At 35.2% G+C, this 25,940-nt stretch overlaps 3 protein-coding genes and 1 pseudogene across 3 annotated transcripts; 2 read left to right on the forward strand and 2 right to left on the reverse strand.

Moving 5' to 3' along the window:
• The first annotated feature begins 1,336 nt into the window (after positions 1–1,336).
• Positions 1,337–5,168, forward strand: LOC125584476 (rhamnogalacturonate lyase-like). The gene is made up of 13 exons (XM_048752971.1): positions 1,337–1,625; positions 1,965–2,022; positions 2,123–2,238; positions 2,325–2,378; positions 2,531–2,764; positions 2,862–3,009; positions 3,125–3,295; positions 3,379–3,537; positions 3,621–3,727; positions 3,820–3,898; positions 4,012–4,310; positions 4,405–4,521; positions 4,613–5,168. Exons 1-13 carry the CDS (start codon positions 1,480–1,482, stop codon positions 4,971–4,973), a joined length of 2,049 nt encoding a protein of 682 aa, XP_048608928.1. The 5' UTR covers positions 1,337–1,479; the 3' UTR covers positions 4,974–5,168.
• Positions 5,169–5,197: 29 nt separating this feature from the next.
• LOC106388894 (pentatricopeptide repeat-containing protein At4g38010) lies at positions 5,198–7,137 on the forward strand. The gene has a single exon (XM_013829070.3). The coding sequence runs from the start codon at positions 5,284–5,286 to the stop codon at positions 6,940–6,942; it is 1,659 nt and encodes a 552-aa protein (XP_013684524.2). The 5' UTR covers positions 5,198–5,283; the 3' UTR covers positions 6,943–7,137.
• A 5,693-nt stretch (positions 7,138–12,830) lies between these two features.
• On the reverse strand, positions 12,831–16,761 carry LOC125584478 (annotated as a pseudogene).
• A 1,138-nt stretch (positions 16,762–17,899) lies between these two features.
• LOC106410078 (cinnamyl alcohol dehydrogenase 7-like) lies at positions 17,900–25,281 on the reverse strand. Its single transcript, XM_048752972.1, has 4 exons — positions 25,028–25,281; positions 24,817–24,930; positions 18,718–19,385; positions 17,900–18,273 (listed from the first exon to the last, which is right to left on the reverse strand). Exons 1-4 carry the CDS (start codon positions 25,111–25,113, stop codon positions 18,068–18,070), a joined length of 1,074 nt encoding a protein of 357 aa, XP_048608929.1. The 5' UTR covers positions 25,114–25,281; the 3' UTR covers positions 17,900–18,067.
• Between the last annotated feature and the right edge of the window lie 659 nt (positions 25,282–25,940).

The raw sequence follows: 25,940 nt of genomic DNA on the forward strand, positions 1-25,940 counted from the left end.
TGATTAGTCCTATCGATTTATTGCATTTCAGAATACTTTTAATTTTTAGTCACTACTTTTTCTAACAATTTAAAATTGTAACTTAACTAGTCGGGCGATCAAGTCTCACGACATCAAAACAAACGACAACAAATGTACTACGACTGATTGCAAGTGGTTGATGGCAGCAGCAAGCAAACACATATATCTTCTAGATCTTTTTTAGTTTGAGAAAGATGTCTTCTAGATTTTTGTATTAGAGAAAGCAATCTTCCAGCCGTAAGAATATGTCTTTGTGGTTAATACTTCTAATTTTAAGAGCTAGGTTGTTCTAAGCTCACATTTGATACATCATAAGATATATATGTTTGGTTTTAAGCAGGGCCGTGCCTGATATATATAAGGTTAGAAGCAACTAATTTTTTTTGGTCCTATAAATTTATTTTATAAAAAAATAATGTAATAATATACAGGATCGGGGAGTACCTTGACAAAATTAGCGACCAAACTTACCATTAGAACTAACTGAACTTTATTGAAAATGGCCCCTAAATTAAGTTTAAGCTATCCGGCCCTCAAGCTAATGCTTCACCAGCCTTTATTCAGGCCCGGCCCTGGTTTTAAATCAGGACTCTAGTAAAAATATCAATTTTTATCAACCGCTAGATCAATGAATTACAAATTTATTTGATAAATCACATATTTTAAGCTTATCTATTCGTTTAGTTTTTACTAGAGTTAGGAATTACATGTCTAGAAAAATTGAAACTTAATACAATTTGACCAGTCCACTCACTATCTATTGGCTCATAGAAAAATCTTACTTTCTAGTTAAGTATATTTGTTACCTACTTTTCTTGTTAATTCAAAGCTTAGCCAGAGATTTTTTTTTGACTTTCCTATTTTGCTAATTAACTTTATTTGTTACTTGTTTTATTAATTCAAAGCTTATCCTAAATCATTGGGTTAGATTTAGTTTTAGTTAATGATATTTTGATGTAGGAGTAATGTATATTAAACTATTAATATAACTTTATAAAACAAACTTGGCACTTTTGTTTGGTAAAATGCTTTTCATAACAACATTTATATATACATGAAATATTAAAAAACACTTTAAATATCTTTTGTAACAAAATTAAAACATGCAATAAAATCCAATGTTACAACAACTTGTTACGTTCATCGTGAATGCAATACAAAACTTCACAATAATTTAATTTTGAATGCAATACAACAACTCTTTAATAATTTAATTTTCATCAGGAAGGTTTTCCATTAAATAAATTATGTATTATGAGAAAAAATTAAGGAAATAAAAAGGACAATCAAAAACAGGAAACTCAAATCTTTTCCGTGTTCTTATATGACACCGAGTCATATTAGAACTCTAATGTGATAAGTCAAAGTAACTCCTAGTTAGGTTTTGGTGCACCTATTCCCGTTTAGTCTTGGACTTTGTTTAACAAGAAAATAAACCACACACACATATAAATATGGATGTCTCCACAAAAATCTTATTCTTACATTATATTCGATCTTGAGATTTGGAAAAAGAAGATGATTTCGCAGAAGACGATAGCTTCGTGGATGATATGTTTCCTTCTGTTGCTTCTTCTTCCGATAGCTTTTTCTGAGCCGACAAGGTCAGTTTATCTTTTGATCTTCGTGATATGTTACGTTACGGTCAAGCATACACATACACACATATATGTATGCGCACAAAGTATACATGTTTCTCAAATCTCATGCATATTACGTTTGTTTTATCACTCATGAGTTTGAAGATATTATAAACTTTGACATAGAAAATTTGATTAACCAAGAGGTCCTTGAATTATTCAATTCTTTATTTGTGTCTAGCTAACATTCGAAACAAACCTTCAATGCGTTATAATTAACTCAATTAATTGTAAGTATGTGTACTGAGCGTTTTCAATTCAGTTCATTAACGTTATTTATTTGTTATTATTGAACTTCTACAGAAACTTAAAGGGAACAAGTGCAAGAGCTCCAACAGTGCAGCAGATAAGAAACAAGGAGGTATGTACACCATGTCTTCAATCAATAATAGTAGAAAATATCATGCATATATACATTAAGAGCTGAAAAATAACTAATATAAATTACTTATTTCTTTCAGGTGATAGTGGACAATGGAATTGTGAGAGTGACTTTCTCGAATCCTGAAGGATTAATAACTGGGATCAAATACAATGAAATCGGCAATGTTCTTAATCCATATCTCCGAGCTCGAGGGTAATTAATTTCAGCAATTTTATATTGTAGTAATCAAATAATATATGAAAATTCTGCTTACTTAATTCTGGTGTAATGTTTATCAGGTACTGGGACATAACATGGCAAAGAGAAAACAACATTCTCCCAACGTTGGATAGGTGAGTAACTATTTAATTTAATAATTTGTCTAAAATTGTCAGTTGAACATGTTCACAGTTATAGAGCATGTATCAATTGGTTTGATATTTTATTTTCAAGAATAATATAGCCTTTTTGTAATTTACGAAGCTATTCTATCTTTGTTCAACAGAATCGAAGGAACCAACTTTAGAATCATAACTCAAAGCGAAGAACAAGTGGAGATTTCTTTCTCCCGAACATGGAATGGTGGTTCTGATCATATTCCATTAAACGTAGACAAGAGGTATATTATACGTACAAATACTTCAGGAATCTACACTTATGGAATTTTTGAGAGACAACCCGAATGGCCAGAAGTGGAGATGGGTCTAATTCGAGTCGCCTTTAAACTCAACCCTGATAGGTATTTTATATGTTTTCATCATAAAAGAATCATTGATATTCATGTTATTTGTTTGAATAACAAAGTTTATTAAAAATTGGTGTAAACATGTTTGTAGATTTCATTACATGGTGGTGGCAGATAATCGGCAAAGACAAATGCCAACAGACGATGACCGTGACATCCACAGTGGCCGTGCCAAGCCCCTTGCTTACAAAGAGGCTGTACAATTGACTAATCCTCACAACCAAATGTTCAAAAACCAGGTAATTAGTTTTTATATACAATTAAAAAGCTCTAAAACTGAATATATGATAGACAAGGATTATAAATCTATTAAACTTAACTCGAGTATTGAACATTCAAATTGAATAATATTAGGTGGATGATAAATACCAGTACTCATGTGAGGTCAAGGACAACAAGGTGCATGGTTGGATATCGACCAAGTCCAATGTTGGTTTCTGGCTTATCTCACCGAGCGGTGAATACCGCTCTGGTGGACCGGTCAAACAGGAGCTCACGTCTCACGTCGGTCCCACGACCCTTACGGTAAGGATTGATCCAAAACTAATTAATCTTAATTTTCAAAATTAATTAGAAAATAATAGTTTTGAAATCTTGTAATAATGCAGACCTTTATAAGCCAGCATTATGTTGGTCAGGACATGGAGACAAGGTACAAAACTGGTGAAGCGTGGAAAAAGGTCTTGGGACCTGTATTCATTTACTTAAACTCTGATTCTACCGGCAATAATCTACAACATTCGTTATGGGAAGATGCTAAACGACAGGTTTACTATAGTTTGTTATAATCTTTATTTTAATACGTAACTTATTAAAGAAGAGACGTTAATCTTGTTTTCTTAATATTCAGACCGAACAAGAAGTTGAAGCATGGCCGTACGGTTTTGTAGCGTCCTCTGACTTTCCTACTCGTCAAGAAAGAGGAACCATTACCGGTCGACTCTTTGTCAACGACAGGTATATTTACACACACAAGTCCAAAATAATATTAATAAATATTTACTTTTGACTTATTAATAATGTTTTAAATCCTGGGAAACGTTTTCAAGGTTCTTGGCTCCGGCAGGATATGCATACATCGGTTTAGCACCGCCAGGAGAAGCTGGTTCTTGGCAAACAAATACTAAGGTCTATCATTGTTACACTTTGACGTCTTTTCTTTAATTTTGATTTACCTTTAATGTAACAAAATCATTAAATTACATGCGTTGATCGTTAAATATTATTTTGTGTTTACACAGGGATACCAATTTTGGACACAGACGAATGAAACCGGCTATTTCACCATTTCTAACGTTAGACCGGGAACGTATAATCTATACGGATGGGTTCATGGTTTTATCGGAGACTTCAAATACCAAAACCTAGTTAACGTAGCTGCAGGTTCAGAGATATGTCTTGATAGAGTTGTGTTCCAGCCTCCTAGGAATGGTCCAACGTTATGGGAGATTGGTGTACCGGACCGAACCGCCAGAGAATACTTTGTACCGGAACCATACCAGAATACAATGAACCCCTTATACTTAAACCACACTGACAAGTAAGTTTTTAACCGTCATGCATGATCCCAGTTAACACTGTTCCAAAACCGGTTTTTGGTACTAATGATTCCGGTTTTGCTGTTTGTTCCACAGGTTTAGGCAGTATGGGTTATGGCAACGTTACACGGAGTTATATCCAAACCATGATCTCGTCTACACAGTTGGAGTTAGTAACTATAGTCAAGACTGGTTCTACGCTCACGTCACAAGGTAAAAAAACAAATCATATAAAGTTATAAACAATAAAGTTTTATAGAATTTCAAGTATTTCGAAATTAATATTTAATTCTTTTTACTGCAGGAACATTTATGGTTCGACCTATGTACCAACGACATGGCAGATTGTTTTTGAACTTCCATATGTGAACTGGCGAGGTAGCTACACATTGCAACTAGCTTTAGCTTCGGCTGCACGGGCTAACTTACAAGTACGGTTCAACAACGAATACTCTAGGCCATTGTTCTCTGAGGGTATCGGAAGAGATAATGCTATAGCAAGACATGGAATCCATGGAGCCTACCATCTTTATAGCATTGATGTACCTGGAAGGTTACTAAGAACCGGGACCAACACAATCTATCTACGTCAGTCTAAAGCGGTGGGAGCGTTTGAAGGTCTTATGTATGATTACATTCGTCTTGAAGAGCCTTCTACAGCTTAAAGTCATACTAGACAGTAGATAATATTTGATAATATTATAGTTTGCATAGATCAGGATCTTAGAGATTTACAGATTTTGATATGTTTTTTCAAAAAAACTTATTTGGATTTATAATTTTCAAGTTTATATTTTGGTTCTTACAAACCGGAATAAGATCGAAGCATTAATAAAATAATTCTCAGGCTCTGTTCCTATCTTCGCTTTTGTACTAAAAGCCCATTATAGTAAAAGGCTAGGCCCAATAACATAACTTCTCAGGCTCTGTTTCTATCTTCTCTTCTTCTTCTTCGTCTTCCTCTGTATCTCTTTCATGGAGAAATCAGCTCTTCTGGAGTTTACTAGCCGATGCACCTCTCTCCGCGTCTTCAAACAAATACAGACTCAGCTAATTTCTCGCCATCTTCTTCGTGACGACTCAGTCGTTGATAAAGTCGTGACCTTTTTCGGTAAATCCGCAGACTTCGCATCTTACAGCTGCGTATTCCTCCACACAATCCTTCCTTCGTTGAGCTCTTATCCATACAACACGCTCTTGTCGAGCTACGCAGTCTGCGATAAACCCAGAGCGACGATCCTTGTTTACCGAACGTTTCTGAGCAATGGATTTCCACCGGACACGTACACGTTCCCACCGCTTTTCAAAGCTTGCGGGAAGTTCTCAGGGATCGGAGAAGGCAAACAGATACATGGGAGCGTCACGAAAATGGGTTTCTTGAGCGATGTATATGTGCAGAACTCGCTTCTTCATTTTTACGGCTCGTGCGGAAATTTAGAGAGTGCGTGCAAGGTGTTCGATGAAATGCCTGTGAGAGATGTAGTTTCGTGGACCGGCGTTATATCCGGTTTCTCGAGGATTGGGTTGTATAAAGAAGCTCTGAGGATGTTTCTAAAGATGGATGTTGAGGCTAATCTGGCTACGTATATTTGTGCGTTGGTTGCTAGTGGGAGAGTGGGGTGGTTAAGGTTAGGGCAAGGGATCCATGGATTGATAATGAAGAAAGCTTATTTGTTCAGCTTGGAAATTGGTAACGCTCTTATAGATATGTATGTGAAATGTGAGCAGTTGTGTGATGCGAAGAGAGTCTTTGGTGAGTTGAAAACGAAAGATAAAGTTTCTTGGAACAGTATGATCAGTGGATTGGTTCAGTGTAAAAAGCCTAACGAGGCGGTTGAGTTGTTTTTTTCTCTGATGCAAACGTCTTCTGGGGTTAAACCAGACGGGCATATACTTACAAGTGTTCTCTCTGCGTGTGCTAGCTTAGGAGCTGTGGAGTACGGGAGATGGGTTCATGAGTATGTTGTGAGGGCTGGGATCAAATGGGACACGCATATCGGAACAGCGGTTGTTGACATGTATGCGAAATGTGGATGCATCGAAACGGCTTTGGAGGTTTTCAACGGAATCAGAATCAAGAATGTGTATACTTGGAACGCTCTGTTAGGTGGTTTAGCTATCCATGGACATGGGCATGAGTCTCTTAGATACTTCGAAAAGATGGTTAAGCTCGGTTTTAAGCCCAATGAGGTGACTTTTCTCGCGGTTTTAAACGCTTGTTGCCACACCGGTTTGGTAGATGAAGGGAGAAGATATTTCTATAAGATGATTACCGGAGAATACAATCTGTCTCCTAAGCTAGAGCATTATGGATGCTTGATTGATATGCTTTGTAGAGCTGGATTGTTAGATGAAGCGTTGGAGCTTGTCAAAGCGATGCCGGTTAAACCGGATGTGCTTATATGTGGAGCTATTCTTAGTGCTTGTAAGAGTAGAGAGACATTAACGGAGCTTCCTAAAGAGATATTGGATAAATTTTTAGAGATGGAGTTTGAAGATAGTGGCGTTTATGTGTTACTGTCTAACATTTTTGCTGCTAACAGAAGATGGAATGATGTTGCTAAGATTAGGAGATTGATGAAGGTAAAAGGTATATCAAAGGTTCCAGGATCAAGTGCTATAGACGTCAATTAATTTGGCATAGAACAATGATGATGGATGTATGGTTACAAGAGAAAGTCTTGCATACATAGCCAGAGTTCATGAGTTTCTCGCTTGCCTCTGCCTAAAGCTTAACTTGTTCTCTTCTACTTCACGTTCTTCTTGCTTCTTCATCTTATTATGTGCATATACAATTTAATAATAAATATATGTTGTCATTTATATGCAGTTATATGGTACGTGAATATTATATATCACACAAATGTGGCTTCAACCAATTAAAACTAGTTTTATTGATAATGATTAAATTTTAAACAGTAATTTTTCTTGAAAATCAGGCAAATTATTATGCTGAAAATTACTACAAAAGGGCGAATATTAGTACTATTTTTTCATCAATAGCTTATGCATGCTAGCTACAATATTTTGAGAATAATAATGGTTATATGCCATCGATAATAATATAACTAGGTTTGTATTACCTCCAAAACCTTATCATATAGGGAAAGTATAAAAATGTTTTAAGTGTTATAAAAGTAATGAAAAAGTCTATTTTTATTCATAACATAGAGGTTCCTTATATAAGAGATTACACCGTCATAAATAAAAGGAAAGATTACAAATCATAATCTCTTTGTTATGAGCCATCCACAATCTGGTTCATAACACTCTCCTTTGGATGCCACAACCATTTAAAACTTGTAATGTGCTTTAATATTGCCTTATTAAAACTTTACCAGAAAAACCCAATTGGGACAAAACCATGGTGAAGGAAAAAAAATACAACACACATTACTCCCTCTGATTTGGACATTACTGAAGGTCCCTGGGACCTCTCCAATTTTTTGCAATCCGTGGGTGATGAAGATCTTGGGCAGAATATGCTTCGTCCTCGAACATGATAATTGGTTCTTTTTTACCATCGGCCATGCCACAATCTGATCGAACATATTGAGTCATCGACCTCAAATACACACACACAAAATCTTGGATGATGTTGCTGTGATATGCGTGTACCACCATGTGTAAAACATAACCTGTCTGAAAAACAAATCAACAAAACCAAATAACCCCTCTTTGGGCTGGTTAGTATAAAATAAACCAAAATCAAAGGCTTCTTCATCGTCCTTCTTATGGACCAAACATATCAGTATCTAAAACAAGACTTCTGCATCGTCCATCTCAGGACTAAATGAACTTTTTATCGTCCACCTTTGGACTGAATGGATCGGTGTCCAAAACAAGTGATCTCACGCCTATGTACTAGATAATGGGTTAGACTGGTCCATATTAAATCTCTTCAGTACACTTTTCTGTATATACTATTTGATGCACAATGATTTTATTGTTAATGTACTCAAGCTGTAATCCCAAACAAAACTTTGTTTTCCAAGATCTTTCATCTCAAACTCTTTTTTGAAATATTCAACTGTTTGGGAAATTGTATCTAGAGGTTCCTAGGATATTCAGATCATATACTTTGATGATTATCAATATTGTTCTCGAGAACTTGCTGTTCTTTCAGCTCAATACCCTCTAGTACTTTCATTATCCAGTGGACCATATAAATATGCATTCACTACATCATTTTGCTACAAGTCTAATATTCTCTCTTACATAGCCAGACTTATGAGAAATCTAAAAGTAGTTGCATCCACCACATGGGAGTATGTCTCCTCATAATCTAATACTGGTCTTTGTGAGAATCTTTGTGCAACATCAGCTTTATATCTCACGATTTCTATTCCTCACAAAATCCATTTATATCCACTGGTTTTAACATCATATGGCGTCTTAATCATATGGCCAAATACGCCTTTTTTCTTTAAACTATTTAACCCCACATTTCCATTTAATCCAACCTGTTCTACGAGTGTGCACTCTTATATTGACGTGAGTTCATGATCCTCACTTATATTCATATATTCAAGTGCTACTTTGTATGCAAATAAATGATCTTATGTCGACATTTCTTATTGGTTCCATTATGTTCCAGACATGATATAATCGATTGAGATTCATTATTATCAGGACCTTTAACACTTTGCAGCTTGGCGTCCCAAGCTACATTGTTTGGTACCTGTACCTTAGAGCCGGCCGGCCTTATCTCCATGTCTGGGATGGTTTCCTTAGTAACCTCGGATTTGGATTTTGATTATCATTCTCTGCACCTTTCTTTTGTTTCCGAGGATTCTTATCTTTTGGAACCTATTGGTCTACCACGTTTCATACGTTGTCTAGACTCTGTAGCAACTTGACTGTGTCTCTTCTTGGACATCAAATTCGTTGGTGCTTTACAAGCTGGTTTATATATGACTTAGTCATTCTTTTTCGGGTCAGCAAATGTGTCTGGCATTTGATTAGCTAGCTTTGTAAATGTATAATCTTTGGACGTCTATTTCACATTCTTTAGTCCGAGGATCTTGCCAAGACATTGATGGTTGATTCCATTCTATTTCTTTTACCATTCTTTTACCAGCTTTATTATTTTTCTTCTCCTGGTCTTAAAATAATCCGTGTACCTGGCCTCAAATATAATCACCCATAGTTGGCTCAAAGTACTTTATTATTGTGGGAGAATCATATCCAACATATATCCCCATCCTTCTTTTGAGGTCCCATCGTAGTTCTCTGTGGTGGAGCAATTAGTACATAGACAGCACATCCAAATGTCTTATGATGAGGTATGTCTGGCTCTTGACCCGTTAATAATTGTGATAGGAGATATCTATGCTCACTAAATAGCCTGATGCATATTAACTTAGGTGCATGTAAATTTCGTGTGGCCCAAGCTGTGAATGGGAGTTTTGACCTCATAAGTTATGGTCTATCAATCAGCTATTTGCGTTTTAAAAGATTTCGGCCAAGCCGTTCTTGGTATGGACATGTATCACAAATTGTCCACACTTACCCCCATGGACATACCATAATCATTTAAACGCTTGGGACATGTATTCACCAGTATTATCTAGACATATAGTCTTTATTATGAAAAAGGGGCTCGTAGCCGTTTTACTGGTGATGGCCTAATGAGTTTCCCTTGTGTACATGCTACACACGTGAGATTCTTTGGGATAACTCTTCTTATCTTTTAATGTGTGCCTTTTGAATATCAATTTTCGCATCATGTTTGGACCAGGATGGCCAATCCGGTCGTGCCATAAAGTGTATATTTTCGCAGGCTTTTAGCCTCTATCATACTGATCTATGCATAGTCTAGGTCAGTAGAGAATGCAGGTATAGTCTTTAGGACTTATTATGGCCTTGGACGATTTTATACATATATCTTAAGGAACTCTTTGTTTCCTTCACCCATTGTTTCAATATGAAAACCATTCATTCTTATATCTTAAAACTCAATAGGCTGCTCTTGCTCTTAGTGATGGGTGAATATAAGGCATCACTGATGCATACCCTTAGGCAATAATATATTAGCCTAGCCATAGTCTTCTTTCAGACTAGCGATACCTGCTTTAGTACTTATATTGGCGTTTTTCAGTGTACTCATATAGAAAAATCATTCATTCATTTAATCTAAGCAGACAATGTAATAGAAATAAATTCAAGGAGATAAAAATCAGAGAAAACATACAAGCAAAGCAATCACACAAGTTTGATGTCGAAATCAGATTATCAACTTGATTCTTTTAGGCAATAATAAGTCTCATATTCCATAAGATCATCTTGATCATGTTCGAAATTATTTTCACCATCTTTATAGACCAAGTGGGTTTCAGGATTCTTCCCTTTCAGACTCTCTTTGGGAGTCCTTCATATCTTAGCCCAATGGTTCCCCATTCCACATCTATGACACACTGATTTGGTCGAGCTTTGTGGTTTAAAGGATATACCACGGCCACTGCCTTGACCATGGCTCAAATTGGGTTGATACCCACGGCCTCTGCCATAGTGATTCCCACGGCCAAATGTGTTATAGTGGCCATGGCCACGTCCTTTCCACCCTCCATGGCCATGGCCGTGTGGTCTATCATTCTGGACGTAGTTATTTTTTTTTTCTTCTGCGGCCTTATTGGTATCAGGTAATGGGGTTAATCCAGGAGGTCTCAATTCACTGTTTCTCATCAGTAATCCATTATTTTGCCCAGCTAGCAATAGACTCATCCACGGACTTATAGTCCTGGATTCTGGGATTCCTCCAATCAAATAGGGCATTTGGTAATAACACCGTTCTTTGGTGATCATATCTCGATTTTTTAACTCTGTCCAAAGGTCTAGAGGATTCTCTATAGTCAGATACTGATCTTTGAGACTCTTAATAAGATGATGGCTAATAATTAATATTGCCATGTATCAATCTTTCTCATTTGGCATTATCGCCTTTTGTGATTCATTTTGTGATTCATTCACCAAGTCCTTTGACTTTAGGATAAACTCAGTATCCAGTGCTCATTTCAAATAATTATCTCCTGAGAGATTTAGGGCAGCAAAATCCAAGTTGATTTTCGACATCTCAAATCATATATCAATCAATTTTAGATCTCATAAAATATTTAACATACGGCCATAAAAAATACATGCTATCAAGTCAATACATTTCTAATAAGCAAACAAGCCACACGGCCAAAGGTGATATAATGCAATAAGGCCACACGGCCAAAGTGATATATGATGCATAATAAGTCACACAGATTTATCAAGTAAGGGTATCAACCAAACAAGTAATTTCTATATGTTTTCATGCGGCCATATGGTTATAATGCAAACCTAGCATACTGATTTTATATGTACAGGAGTGGAATTATGGAACCTCAATTTAAAACAATCAGATCATGCAAAGGTGATAATAATCAGATCATGCGCATAACATAAACATGTTGGTCAGGATGATATATGATGCAAACTGGCCACACGGCCAAGTAGATATGATGCACTCATTCTTAGCAATCGGATTCTATATGTGCAAGGATAATATTAAAACATTCAATCAAGGTTTAGCAATTAATCAATCAGTTTCAGGTATGAGATTTAGGTAGACTAACAATCAGATTCAATTAGATTTTATCAAGACTAGCATTTGGATCAATAATCAAAAATAATCAAACGGATTCAAGCATTACACAATTTAGGGTTTCGATCCAAAAATAGGGTTTCAATCATGAAAAACCAAAACAATCAGTTTCAAGGCTGATTCTATCAATTTTATTAATCAGTTTCAAGGCTGATATTAGCAAGATGGAATCAAACAATCTGATTTTAGGAATACGCAAATTAGGGTTTAGGGTTTCAATTCAAATTTAGGGTTTTATCAATCAATCAGCTTCTAGCAAATAATCTTAAACCTCAGAACAGTTGATTATATCATGAAACTATCAACCTAGTATAATATGAAACCTCAAAACATTCAATTCGGATTATGCAGTACACGGATTCTATTTTAGGGTTTATCAATTCGAATTAGGGTTTATATTATAACAGATTCTAACATGAAATATTAAACCTCAAATCATTCAATCAGGTTATAAAAACTATCAATCCTAACTCACATGGATTTAAGCCTCAAAGAAACATTCAATCAATCAAATAAAACAATCCATGCACACGTAAATTAGGGTTTACAGATTTTAAGGTTTCACTTTGAACATTAGTTCATTCGATTCTGGGTTCTTAGAGTTTAGGTATACCTTAAACCTTTGATGGGTTGAATGGACCACCAAGAGAATGAGCTTACGTGGACTGGTACAAATTGGAACCTTACGAGGACTGGTCCAAACTGTTTCCTTGCAGTCCGCGAGGTGAGATCGGGTACAAGTTGAGATCGAAAGTGATTAGGGTTTATCGATAGAGAGAGAGGTGATCGATAGAGATTAGGGTTTTAGCAATGGAGAGAGATTTAGGGTTTATGGTCGATATTTTAGCTTAGGGTTTCAGAGATCAATCGTGCTGATAACGTGTTATAAAAGTAATGGAAAAGTCTATCTTTATTCATAACATAGAGGTTCCTTATATAGGAGATTACACCGTCAAAGATAAATGGAAAGATTACAAATCATAATTTCTTGGTTATGAGCCATCCACGATATGGTTCATAACATATAATGTTTATTAATTTGATTAAGGTATACTACATCGCCCCAACCTCCTCAATAAACAGCATAAAACTTATTACAACAAACCAAACAAGAACAATATCATTATGGAACTTCAATTCTTAAGATTTATAATTAAGGAGTAGGCTTCAATGTGTTGGCAACATCAATCACAAAACGGTATCTAACGTCGGCCTTCTCGAGCCGTTCCATGGCAGTGTTGACATAGTCCGCAGAGATAAGCTCAATATCAGCAGTGATGTTGTGTTTTCCTGCCATATCCACCATCTCTTGAGTCTCCTTTATCCCTCCTATCATACTTCCCATTACCATCTTCCTCTCTAGACATACACAATAACAAAAAAAAAACATAATTCTAATGTTATTTTCACTAACTTTTTTCTTGTCAAATGTTTATATGTTTAAACCAAATTTTAGTCAATAAAAAAGGTTATTCCGCACTTTTTCTATACACAAAAAAATTACCGCAAGAAAGTAAACGGATTTGTTACTAAAACCACATAAATATGGCTAAATACGGACATAATAGGCTTACCGAAGATGAGAGGCATGACCGGGAGCTCGAGTGGCTTTTCTGGTGCACCAACCATAACAAGTTTTCCCTTAGGCTTTAGCAAACCGAGCAAAGGAAGAAGGGAATGAGTCGCAGATACGGTATTAATAATACCATCCAATGTCCTCATTGCATCCTTAATCTGTTTTGGTCACGGCTCACCACGAACGCGTCCGCACCAAGCCTATTAATCGCTTCATCTCTCTTACTATCCGAAGTACTAATAACCGTAACCTTAAGACCCATAGCCTTAGCAAATTTCACCGCCACATGACCCAAACCGCCTAGTCCAACCACACCAATGTGCATGCCAGGCTTGTCGAGCCCGTGATATTTCAGCGGGGAGTAGACCGTGATCCCCGCGCATAGTAGCGGAGCAGCAGCGTCCAATGGGAGATTGTCGGGCATACGGATGATGAAACCTTCGTCGCAAACCATGTTGTCGGAGTAACCACCGTAGGTTATTGTGTCGTCGTAATACTTGAATCCGTACGTTTGGATCGATTTTGGACAGTAGTTCTCGAGACCTTCGGTGCAGCTATCACATGATCCGCACGAGCCAACCAAGCAACCTACTCCGACTTTGTCTCCAGTTTTGAATCTAGTCACTTTGCTTCCCACTTCAGTCACCACACCAACAATCTCATGCCTGAACAAATAAAAAAACACAAGTTTCGGATTTAAAAATGCTCATCGCCTAATTTAATAGTTCTTGATGTTCTAAAAATCGGTTTAAATTAGACGCCCACGTAAATTAGTCATAACCGAAATGATTTTATTAAAACCTAATTTATACTAATCAAATCGGTTTAAACTGTTCTAAAAAAGAATATTAATCTAAATTGGTATAAATTTTTTAAATCAGCCAATAATGCTAGTTCAAATCTATGTCTAGTTTCTTTCTTTTTGTAAATCTAATTTTTATAGGTCATTAAAATAATTTTATAATTAATTTTTAAATGAAAATATCTAATAGAAATGTAAAATATATAATAATAAATCAATAATTCGTTAACATCTAAACCCTTTCTAGGCTCCCAGTAACCCGTCTAGTCGATAGTCCTCTGCTAAACGTCTAATTAGTGCCTCACAAATCTTTTGAACATTTGTACTCTTAGAAATAATGTTCATACGTCGCTTTATGTTTAAATAACATACATATTTTACTCTAACACACACATATTATAAGATTGGTAAAATATAAATTTATGTATTACGTACCCGGGGACGAGAGGGTAAGTAGATATTCCCCACTCATTTTTGATCATATGCAAATCAGAGTGACAGATTCCACAGAACAAAACTTTGAACCTAACATCCTTCTCTCCTGTCTCCCTACACATCAATTCGACCAAAACTTATTTTTCATTAATACAAAAAGTATATAGGGTCATTGATAGATATTAATTCACTTGGTGACTCACACGCGCCTATGCACAGGCATAACGTTTTTTAATAAACCAAAATGTAATAATTTTGGATAATTTATATTAGTTTTAGTTGTATTTGTTTGTGTATTTTCATGTTATTTTAACTAAAGTTTTATTTATAAATTATTTAGTTGCAGTGTTATGATTTTTTGTGCAATATATTCAATTTGGCAATAATATTTATTTCTAAAATCTAGTGTAAAAATTGATGTTAAATGTGTTAATTATTTTTGATTAAAATTTTACCAATTGTTTCTCGAACTTCATAACCAAGTCATTACTTTTGGTTGTTACAATTATTCTTCTTCTATTTTGATTTTGTTTATTGTAGGATTAATAGAAGTTGAAAGATATGCATTTTTAAAATTATCTCAGCATCAATCAAAACCATCGTAATAGAAACAACTTCTTTAAAATATTTTTTTCCAAACACGTCATAGTGTTTATTTGATTTTAGATGTATATATCTAAAGAAGAATGAAATTTTCGGATGGAAGTCGTAGAAATCGTTTTCCTACCAAGGAAAGATATTTTTTTTATGCATAATTTTTTTTATGTGAATAATGAATGATTGACTGATATTTTATATTGATGTCGATAGTTTAATAGTTTAGATATATGAGAATCAATTGCTTATTTATTACTCCTTCCGTTTCATAAAGAATGTCACTTCAACATTTTTTACACAGATTATGAAAATGATTGAAATGCATTTAAGTTCTTATTAATTACACATATTCAACCAATAGTATTTGAGATAAATACAATTATTTATAAAATCAATGCATTTGTAATTAATTTTAATCTCAAAGTTGCATTGAAATTCTAAAATGACACTCTTTTTGCAACAAGAAAAAAAATACTAAAGTGACACTTAGTATGAAACAGATGGAGTATTTTTGAAGCATTTAAATAGTATTAGAATTAAGACTTTATGATGTAAAACAAATTGCATAAAATTGTGCTGATATTTTTGTAGAAATAAAAATATTGTATAATTATCAAATGGTATATCACATAGTTTCCTTTTTATTAAAAAAAAATATGTTTGAAACATATTAAAATTTCGCATTTTAATAGTAAAAATATTCCTTTTTCATAAAATATGGTTTCATTGATAAAAACTAAAATAAAAAAATGAAAATATTTCTAGATATTGTCATTTATATGAAATTTCTTTTCATTAACAATTTAGTTATAAAAGGAATGTACTACTAAAAAGAACATAAAATAAAATATTAATAACAACAGTTATAATAATAAACTCAATTAGTAATAAACCATTATAATATGGTTTTATTAATAAAAAAGAAAATAAACAGAAATATTCATAGATATTGCCTTTTATATGAAATTCCTTTTTATAACAATTTGGTTATAATAGGAATGTATTAATAGAAACAAAATAAAAATAAAATATTAATAATGGCAATTATGTAATAAACTTAATTCATTAATGCTATCAGTGTAATAAACCACTGTGAGAGTTAACGTGAGCATGTCACGTAAGAAAGTGACTTCTCAAATAATGTTACGGAGATTTTTATGTAAAAAAACCTTCTAGAGAAATGGAAAGGCGAGAGAACTCCAGAATTGTCTTTCGCGGCCAATCCAAATGCCTCCTTTCCCATAATGGATCAAAGAAGAACAAGAGCTAGAGAAATGGATTGGAGAAGTAAGCAAGTGTGTGGTTTCGTTTTTATGTGAATGCACTTCTAAATAATTGAGAAGTTTAAGTTTATGAGTAGAGAGACAAGATCTTTAATATAGGAAGGGATTGTGGCACCGACGGGAACGGGAGCCATTAGGACCATTCACACTATAAGATTACCTCAATGACTCGTTCTTTTCTTCCTTGTATATTTTCTTGCCTTTTTTAGAGGTGTTAAATCTTTGACTCTACAAGATAAGTATGAATACATTAGGTATTAGTTTGTTTGCTAAGCATGCGTGAATATGATACATTCATAAATTGGTATGAATGCAACAGAACTGCTGTTAGAATATGAACCAGATCTGCTGAAACATTGAGAAGAAGACACGTCACAAAATATTCAAGCTCTTAAAGTTTTGGTAATAGCCAAAATGAAAATGTATTGGTCGAAACTTAAGCCTTGCTCTGACCAAATATGTCGTATCTTCAACAAAAAAAAAACAAAACAAATTATATATTAAATAAAAGCAAAGTTTTCATAACGAATATGTAAAACGTGCTTTTATATTCCTTATAACCAAAAATTTGTCGTTCTTCAGTTCTATCTAATTTTCATTTTCCGAGCATAATTAAAAATCCATATTAAATGTATGGAACTCGTTGAACCACATGCTGTATGGACCTGGCACACCGACAAGTCTGTACGTGCGGGCCACTGCGAACGTTAGGAAAGCTATTTTCACATATTATTCGTATTGATTAAATCGAATAAACGTAAAAATGACGAAATTTAATACTACTTCAAAGTTCAAAGTTATATGATTTTGTCAGTGTAGTCGTGTATTGTTTGTCTGTTCTTGTGGTCTATACATCGCCACTTGCTTTTGCTCCCAAATAGTGTCGTCTACGCAACATACTCATAGCTAAACGCGTTTACACTGTTAAGATACATGCACCTGGATATTAGACCAAACGAATAGTTTGAATTTAGTCCCGAAATCATACCTTATGAAACGTGTTTATACTATCAAGAGACAAGAGCAAGTTTTCTATCAAGAGACTATGCATAAAAATCTTGGTACTTTATAATCAATCATATCGTTATTATTGGTCGGATTGCTCAGACAACACAGCTTCTATCATTTACACCCAGCATATTTCAACCTTAAGAACCTATACAAGACCAATTAATATGAACAGGAAAACAAACATTCACTTATACATGTAATATTTTTATTTTCCAATATTTTTGAGATTTTACAGTATCACCAGTCAAAACCTACTATTTGAATTAAACTTCCCAAGATCTTATTAATATAGCAAACATTACATTCAAGTTGATTCAATTTATAGGGCACAATATTAGTGCTACAGACAAACAACGTAACTTATTACAACAAACCAAACAAGAAAAAAAAGGCTTCTAGGGAACTTCAATTCTTAAGATTTATAATTAAGGACTAGGCTTCAAGGTGTTGGCAACATCAATCACAAAACGGTATCTAACGTCAGCCTTCTGGAGCCGTTCCATGGCAGTGTTGACATAATCCGCAGAGATAAGCTCAATATCTGCCGTGATGTTGTGTTTTCCGGCCAAATCCATCATCTCTTGAGTCTCTTTTATCCCTCCTACCATACTTCCCACCACCATCTTTTTTCCCTATTATATATTCACAACCACAAATATATTCTCAATGTTTATCAACTGTACACTTGAAATGTTATTAAATTTGTTATGATAAATTGATAATAGTCATGGATATATATGTCGTAGATTTTATTAATGATACAAAATACCAGGACCGGCCTAGAGATTTAAAAAGCTATATGTAATTTAGTAGGAGTTTTATTAATAATTTTTTTTTTTTTAAATTTGACACATATGTTTATGTAAATTATTTCTTAAATTTTAGGGATTATAATGTTTAATCTGTCTAGGGTCAAGATTTTGAAATTAAGACAATCCTTAAATTTGGCTAAAGACAACATACTCTAAAAAAAAAGTTAGTATTTCGTCATGAAAACCATATACATATTATAAGCTTATGAAAATTGACAATAAAAGTATCATGTGAGATAATGGTCAAAAAAGATGGCTCTTACCAAAGATGAGAGGCAGAACCGGAAGCTCAAGTGGTTTATCAGGTGCACCAACCATAATAAGTTTACCCTTATATTTAAGCAAATCAAGAATCGGAAGAACTGGATGAGTAGCAGATACGGTATCAATAATACCATCCATAGTACCCATTGCATCCTTCATCTGTTCCGGGTCACGGCTCACCAAGAACAGATCCGCACCAAGCCGAGTTAACGCCTCGTCTCTCTTCCTATCCGAAGTACTAATAACTGTAACCTTAATACCCATAGCCTTAGCAAATTTCACAGCTACATGACCTAAACCGCCTAGTCCCACCACACCAATGTGCATACCCGGCTTGTCGAGCCCGTGATACTTCATCGGGGAATAGACGGTGGTCCCAGCGCAGAGTAGCGGCGCGGTAGCGTCTAAGGGAAGATTTTCTGGAATACGGATGATGTAGTCCTCTTCACAAACCATGTGGTCGGAGTAACCACCATATGTTATAGTGTCATCGTAATACTTGCCTCCGGACGTTAGGATCATTTTTGGACAGTAGTTCTCTTGGTCATCAGTGCAGGTTTCACATGACCCGCATGAGCTGACCATATAACCAACTCCCACTTTGTCTCCGGCGTTGAATTTAGTCACTTTGGCTCCGACTTCAGTCACCACGCCCACTATTTCATGCCTGAAACAATTATAATGAGGTTAATTATGAAAAACCAAAAAAAAACAATTTTCAAAAGAACACGCAAATAAATTCTAAAATTATATTTTTGGATAACATTTATTAAAAATAATATGGTATGATATGTTATAACTTATAATAAATTTAAAAATTGTATATCTTTTATATATAAAAGTACATACACTAGAAGAAAACACGTCCATAACAACGAAGATTTACGACGAAAATATTTCGTCGTAAATTTACATGGTGTTTACAACGCAGTTACGAGGAGTCCAACTTTCGTCGTAAACGCCATGTAAATTTACGACGAAATATGTTCGTCGTAAAATCCATGTAAGTTTACGACGAAATACGTGGAATGAGAAATACGTCGCAATCGTTACATCGACATTACAACGAAACATGTTACTGTTATATTTAGGTGAAAACGTGTATTCAATGTGCTTTAACTTACCTAATTTCGTCGTAAAGTCGTCGTAAATATTATGTTAAAACCATGTAAAATATTCCTTGTAAAATCGTTGTTATATTTCAACTCCCACAACTCTCTTCCTCACAACACACAGACAGAAAAAAAAATCCGAAAAAAAAGATTTCAAAAAAAATTCTAAGAAAAAAATGGCCGGTGACGGTAGTATTTACGAGTTACGGAGTTGGATGTATTTGCACAAAGATTCTGAAGGAGGCTGATGAACGCATTTCTGAGCGGGCTAGAGACATTCATGCACCAGGCGGGCTGTACACCGATCACGCAGGAAAGCGGTAAGATGTTCTGCCTCGGTCGGAAATACAAGAATTCAAAATTTGCACGTAGTGAAACTGTATGGAAGCATTTAGTAAACAGAGGATTTACACCACAGTACTACATTTGGTATCAATATGGAGAGGGTTATGGGGAAAATGAAGCTAGTAGTAGTAATAATAATTTTGAGGATGCTCATCATAGTGAAGAACCGGGATCATTTGCATAATGAATATAATTATCATCAAGATCAGGAGCAGATTGTAGCTGATGGAACTGGAAATGTAGAAGAACTTAATTTGGATACAAAAAAGTTTTATGAAATGCTAGATGCTGCAAATCAACCAATCTACACTGGTTGTAGAGAAGATCTCTCTAAATTGTCTCTAGCAGCTAGGATGATGAATATTAAAACGGATCATAATTTACCTGAGAATTGCATGGATGCATGGGCGGAGTTGCTTAAAGAGTATTTGCGAGAAGACAACGTGTCTGCTGAATCTTATTATGAGATTCAGAAATTGGTTTATAGTCTTCGGTTGCCTTCGGAGATGATTAATGTTTGCATCGACAACTGCATGATCTACTGGAAAGAAGATGACAAGTTAGAAGAGTGTCGACTCTGCAAAAAACCACGATTCAAACCGCAAGGCTGTGGGAGGAATAGGGTACCGTACCAAAGGATGTGGTACCTACCAACTACAGACAGATTGAAAAGATTATATCAATCTGAGAGGACTGCTGCGTCGATGAGGTGGCATGCGGAACATGTCCAGAGAGATGGTGAGGTTGCACATCCATCAGACGCAAGAGCGTGGAAACATTTCAACAAGGTACACGCAGATTTTGCTACAAATATTCAGAATGTCTATCTTGGGTTATGCACCGATGGATTTAGTCCATTTGGAATGTCTGGTAGACAATATTCTTTGTGGCCAGTAAAAATTACACCTCGTGGACGCATTGTCGCTGGAGAAGAACCGCCCTTGCAAGAAGAAGACGCTATCAATGAAGTTGAGGTACCAGAACAACCAACTGATGAAATCCTTTTGATCGACCCGCAAAACTTTCAATATGAAGATATTTCCGAAGATACGACAGATGAAGCATGTGAAGACGAGTTCGAGAGAAGCTACGATGATGATTGTAATGATAGTGATGAGAACGAAAACGATTTATAGTGATGTAATATTGATGAGAACGAAAACGATTTAGAGTGATGTAATATTTGTAACAAATGTTATATTTCTCTATTGTAACGTATGTTTAAAGAAATATTGTTGTTTTACCATCTTAATGTATGTGTAACAAATGTTGTTTTATATAATATGTATTTCTTTAGTTTTTAAAAAATTATTTGGAGTTTCAGGGTTTTAGAGTTTAAGTTGGAGAAAGAGCAAGAAGTAGTAGAGAAAGATATGATGTTAGATGATATGTAACTTTGGGGTTTAGGGATTTCATTCTCGGTGTTTAGGGTTAAGCGTTGAAAAATCGTCGTAAATGGTTAAATCTATTCCACGTAATTTCGACCTAAATGAAAAAACGCGGGCCTGGTTACTTCGTCGTAAATGGAAAAATGCGGGCCTGGTAACTTCGTCGTAAACGGACGTTTTGATGTAATTTTTTCGTAAACCGAAAAACGCGGACCTGGTAACTTCGTCGTAAATGGAAAAACGCGGGCCTGGTAACTTCGTCGTAATATTACGTCGCGTTTATGACGAAACGTTTTCTATATATTGAGACGCCGAGAACGGGGCTGCCTCGTTCATTCCTCCCAAACTATTCCTCCCAAACTCCTCTGCTCTCCCTCTAAGGTACACTCTCTTTCCTTTTTTTTTTAAGTTAGTTTAGGTGATTAATTAGTTAGGTAATTAGTTTAGGTGATTAGTTAGGTAATTAGTTTAGGTGATTAGTTAGATGACGGAATACTATAGTTTAGGTGATTAGTTAGGTAGCATAATAATTTTTTAATTATGTTGTCATAATTGATTAAATTTATTTTAATTTTTTTTAGATGGCTCCTAGAAGGAAACCAGCAGCACCTACTTATTCCCAGTTGTTTGGCGATGGTTCCGGTACATCTTCTTCTGGTTCATCGTCTTCCGATGCAGTTCCAGACTCTCAGACTTCTCAGAGAATTTTTTCGAGTCATCCTCTTCCACCGCAGATGCCTCCACCTCCTCCTCCAGCGGCTGCACCTCAGCCTGTCCCAGAAGGTGCAGTTCATCCGGATTTGTGTGTGCCTTCATATGCTCCATTCGCGAGATATACGGTGGAGGATTTGCTTGGCCAGCCTGGACGGGAGGGTTTGGATGTTCTAGACCCCGAGGAACTTATTGGTAAGTTATTACTTTTTATTACATTAAAATTAAAATTAAAATTATTTTCTAACTGTTAAATTGTTTTTTTTCAGGTTTGGGGCTAACGACCGTGTTAGCCGGAGCGTTTCGGCGACGATTAAGGGTTACTACGACGGGGCATATGCGAACTGGAGCAAGACACCAAATCACGTTAAGATCACGTGGTTTAAATGTTTTGCGGTAAGATTTTTAAATTTAATTAAATTTTCACTTTTAAATATATATATATATATATTTTTTTTTTTTTAATATTTATTATTAATTTTAATTTTTTCAAAATTTTTGTGTTTCAGCAAAAGTGGCATTGGTCTTTGGGAATCACCGAGAGGGTGAAGGCGGAATTCGTTGCAAAGACAAAGATCCGCCTCTGCAACACAGTCTCCGATTGGAAGGACAGGTGGGAGATCTACGGGTATGAGAGAAAGCCCACTGAGCTCATGACGGATGTGTGGGATGGCCTCATCGCCTATTGGGAGCACCCCTCTTCGATCAAAAAGGACAATTTGTGCTCGGCTTCTCGAAGGACGAAGGATAAAGATGGTCATTTGCCCATGCTTCACAGAACCGGACAAAAACCTCATGCAGGAGTCCGTCTAGAAGCTGTAAGTTTTGTTTTAAATATATATTTTAAAATATTCAATCAATATAATTTTTAATATTTAATTTAATTTTTTTTTTGTAGTTTGAGAAGACGGGAGTCTTACCATCTCTGTCTGACCTATTCAAGATGACTCACGCCACATCCGACGGAGTTTTTGTGGATCCTGCATCTGAGAAACTCTTCTAAGCAGTGGCTGGTCAGATTGAAGAACGGGAGACGCAACTAACCCAGGAGTCTCCCGATGGATTACCAGTCACATTGTCCACCGAAGAGGCCGACAGAATCTTTGAAGAGGTACAACTTAAAATTTTTGTTTACATTATTTTAAATATTTTAACATAATTAACTATATTAATATATGTTTTGATTTCATAGGTGTCTCCTAAAAATAAGGGACGGATAGTCGGTATAGGCTCTGTTAACGAAATTGCAAGGGAAACTTCGTCATACACTTCAAGATGGGATGAAGACATTGCTCAGATGAAGGCTCGAATGGATAGCCAGTAGGTTCGTTTAGACTCTCTTGAGGATTTGCTAGACGTGATGGTCGTGGAAAACCCGGTTATGCAGAGAATGTTGAGTGAGAGACGAGCCGCTCTTGGGTTGCCAGTACGAGATCCCCAAGAGTCCGATCCAACCCGTCAACAGCCGAGCAACCCCACCAACTACTTCGAGGAAATGTAGTTTTTTTATATTTCTGTTTGTATTATGAATTTAAATATTATTGTATGACTTTTAAATGCCTTTTTAAAATATGTTTTTCAATTTCATATTTCGTTTTAAAATTTAAATTATTTTAAATTCTGAATATTAAATATAAATTAAAATTTATTATATACTAATTAATGATAATATAATAAGAATCGATGTAAACTCCTCGTAAACATTACATGGAGTTTACATCGAATGTTTACGAGTGATTAACATCGAAAGATTTACGAGGGTTTTACATCGAAATGTTTACGAGTGATTTACAACGAAAGTATTTACGTATGCTTTACATCGAAATCATTACGTGGGCTTTACCACGAAATCTTACGTGTCGTTTACGACGAATTCTTTCCCTGCGCTTTACGAGGAATATATTTCGTCGTAAACGTAACGAGTCGTTTACGACGAAACCTCCGTTACGACGGACGTTTAACAACGAAACCTCTTTCGAGGTTAATTCGTCGTAACACCCCGTTTACGACGAATTTACAACGAATACTGCCCTAGTAAAAAATATGTTTTCTTGTAGTGATAATCTCTATCTTTAATATATTTAACAGGTATTGATTATAATATCAGAAATTCAAATTTGTCAAAAATATATCTGAAATTCACGATATATGGGATCCGGACAGTTTTTGCTTAACTTAAATATTTGAATTCAAACTCAAAGTGTTAAAATATCCAAATTCTTTGAATTGAATCTCAGATGGAATCTTTTCATAAATAATTCAATCTTTGATTTTGAGTATCTCTTACAAAACTTTAGTATATTTAACGGTTATGAATTGTAAGATTAGAATTTACCATGTCTGGAGACTGAGATACTGATCCGTAATCTTAAATATTATTATTTGAATCTGAATCAAAATTTTAGGGTTTCTAAATTTTTTTATTTGGATTTGATCAGATGGAATGTTTTCATATTAAATTCCATTCTTGATTTTTTTTTTTTTTTTTTTCCATTCTTGATATGATTTTGAGTATCTTTTGAGTATCCAAATGTTGTCTTACCCGGGGACAAGGGGGTAACTAGTAAACCCCCACTCGTTTATGGCCATGCTTAAATCTGTGTGGCAAATTCCACAGAACAACACTTTGAACCTCACATCATTTTCTCCTGTCTCCCTATACATTAATCCCACGAAATTAAGTTTCATTCAAAGAAAACATATAATATGAAACATAATTCCTAGAGATCAATTCGTTAAAAGGAAACTGGAACCTTCTTGAGAAATGGAAAGGCGAGATAACTCCAGATTCGTCTTTTACAGCCAGTCCGTACGCCTCCTTCTTAAGGACCTCTCCCATTATGGATAAGCAATAAGAGAATAAGGCTGAGAATTATTCTTTGAGTGATGATATTAATAATTGAGAAATGTAGGGATAGTGAAGAGGAGTGACACGGTTTAATATAGGAGAGGCTTGTTGAACCGATATGAGTACTATTACTCATCACTCGCTTGGACCATTTTCATTACGTTTATTTGATGTTTCTGAACTTATCTTACCATATATACACTAGAAACCAATGAACTTTCGGACTATATAGTAGGTTGAGGAGTGAGTAGTGAGTACTATTACTCATTACTCTCTTGGACCATTTTCATAACGTATATTTGATGTTTTGTAATTGTTTTACCATATGAACTTTTTTTTGAACTATAAACCAATGAGCTTTCAGACTATATACTAGGTGAAACCAATGAACTTACAGACTATATAGTAGGTGTGATCTCACGCGAACAAAATATTCTTACGAGAATTAATTATTATTTTTTTTTATAAATCATATCGGCTGATCTAGTCGGTCTTGGGAAGAACGCATTTAGTACTACAGATTGGATTGACTACTACCACACTTTCTGACCCAAGTTTGGAATATCTTCCGATTAATGACAGAGGTGAACCGATTATCTGTTATGATCCAACATATAAACCAATTGGACCGAATCTCAAGTCAAGACTGGCCAAATGATGATAATTTAGTTTGTAGGAAGAATCGAACCAAAAACTGATGTGGATACGTATCAATCCCCAAAAAAATTACCACTAAACTACTACCGTTTGTTTTTTTCCTACAAACTAGGGGTTTCTCCTCCTCTCTTTCTTTGTCTTTTTGGACCTATAATCAAATG

Source organism: Brassica napus, chromosome C3 (assembly GCF_020379485.1).
Source record: "Brassica napus cultivar Da-Ae chromosome C3, Da-Ae, whole genome shotgun sequence".
Classification (NCBI taxonomy): domain Eukaryota; kingdom Viridiplantae; phylum Streptophyta; class Magnoliopsida; order Brassicales; family Brassicaceae; genus Brassica; species Brassica napus.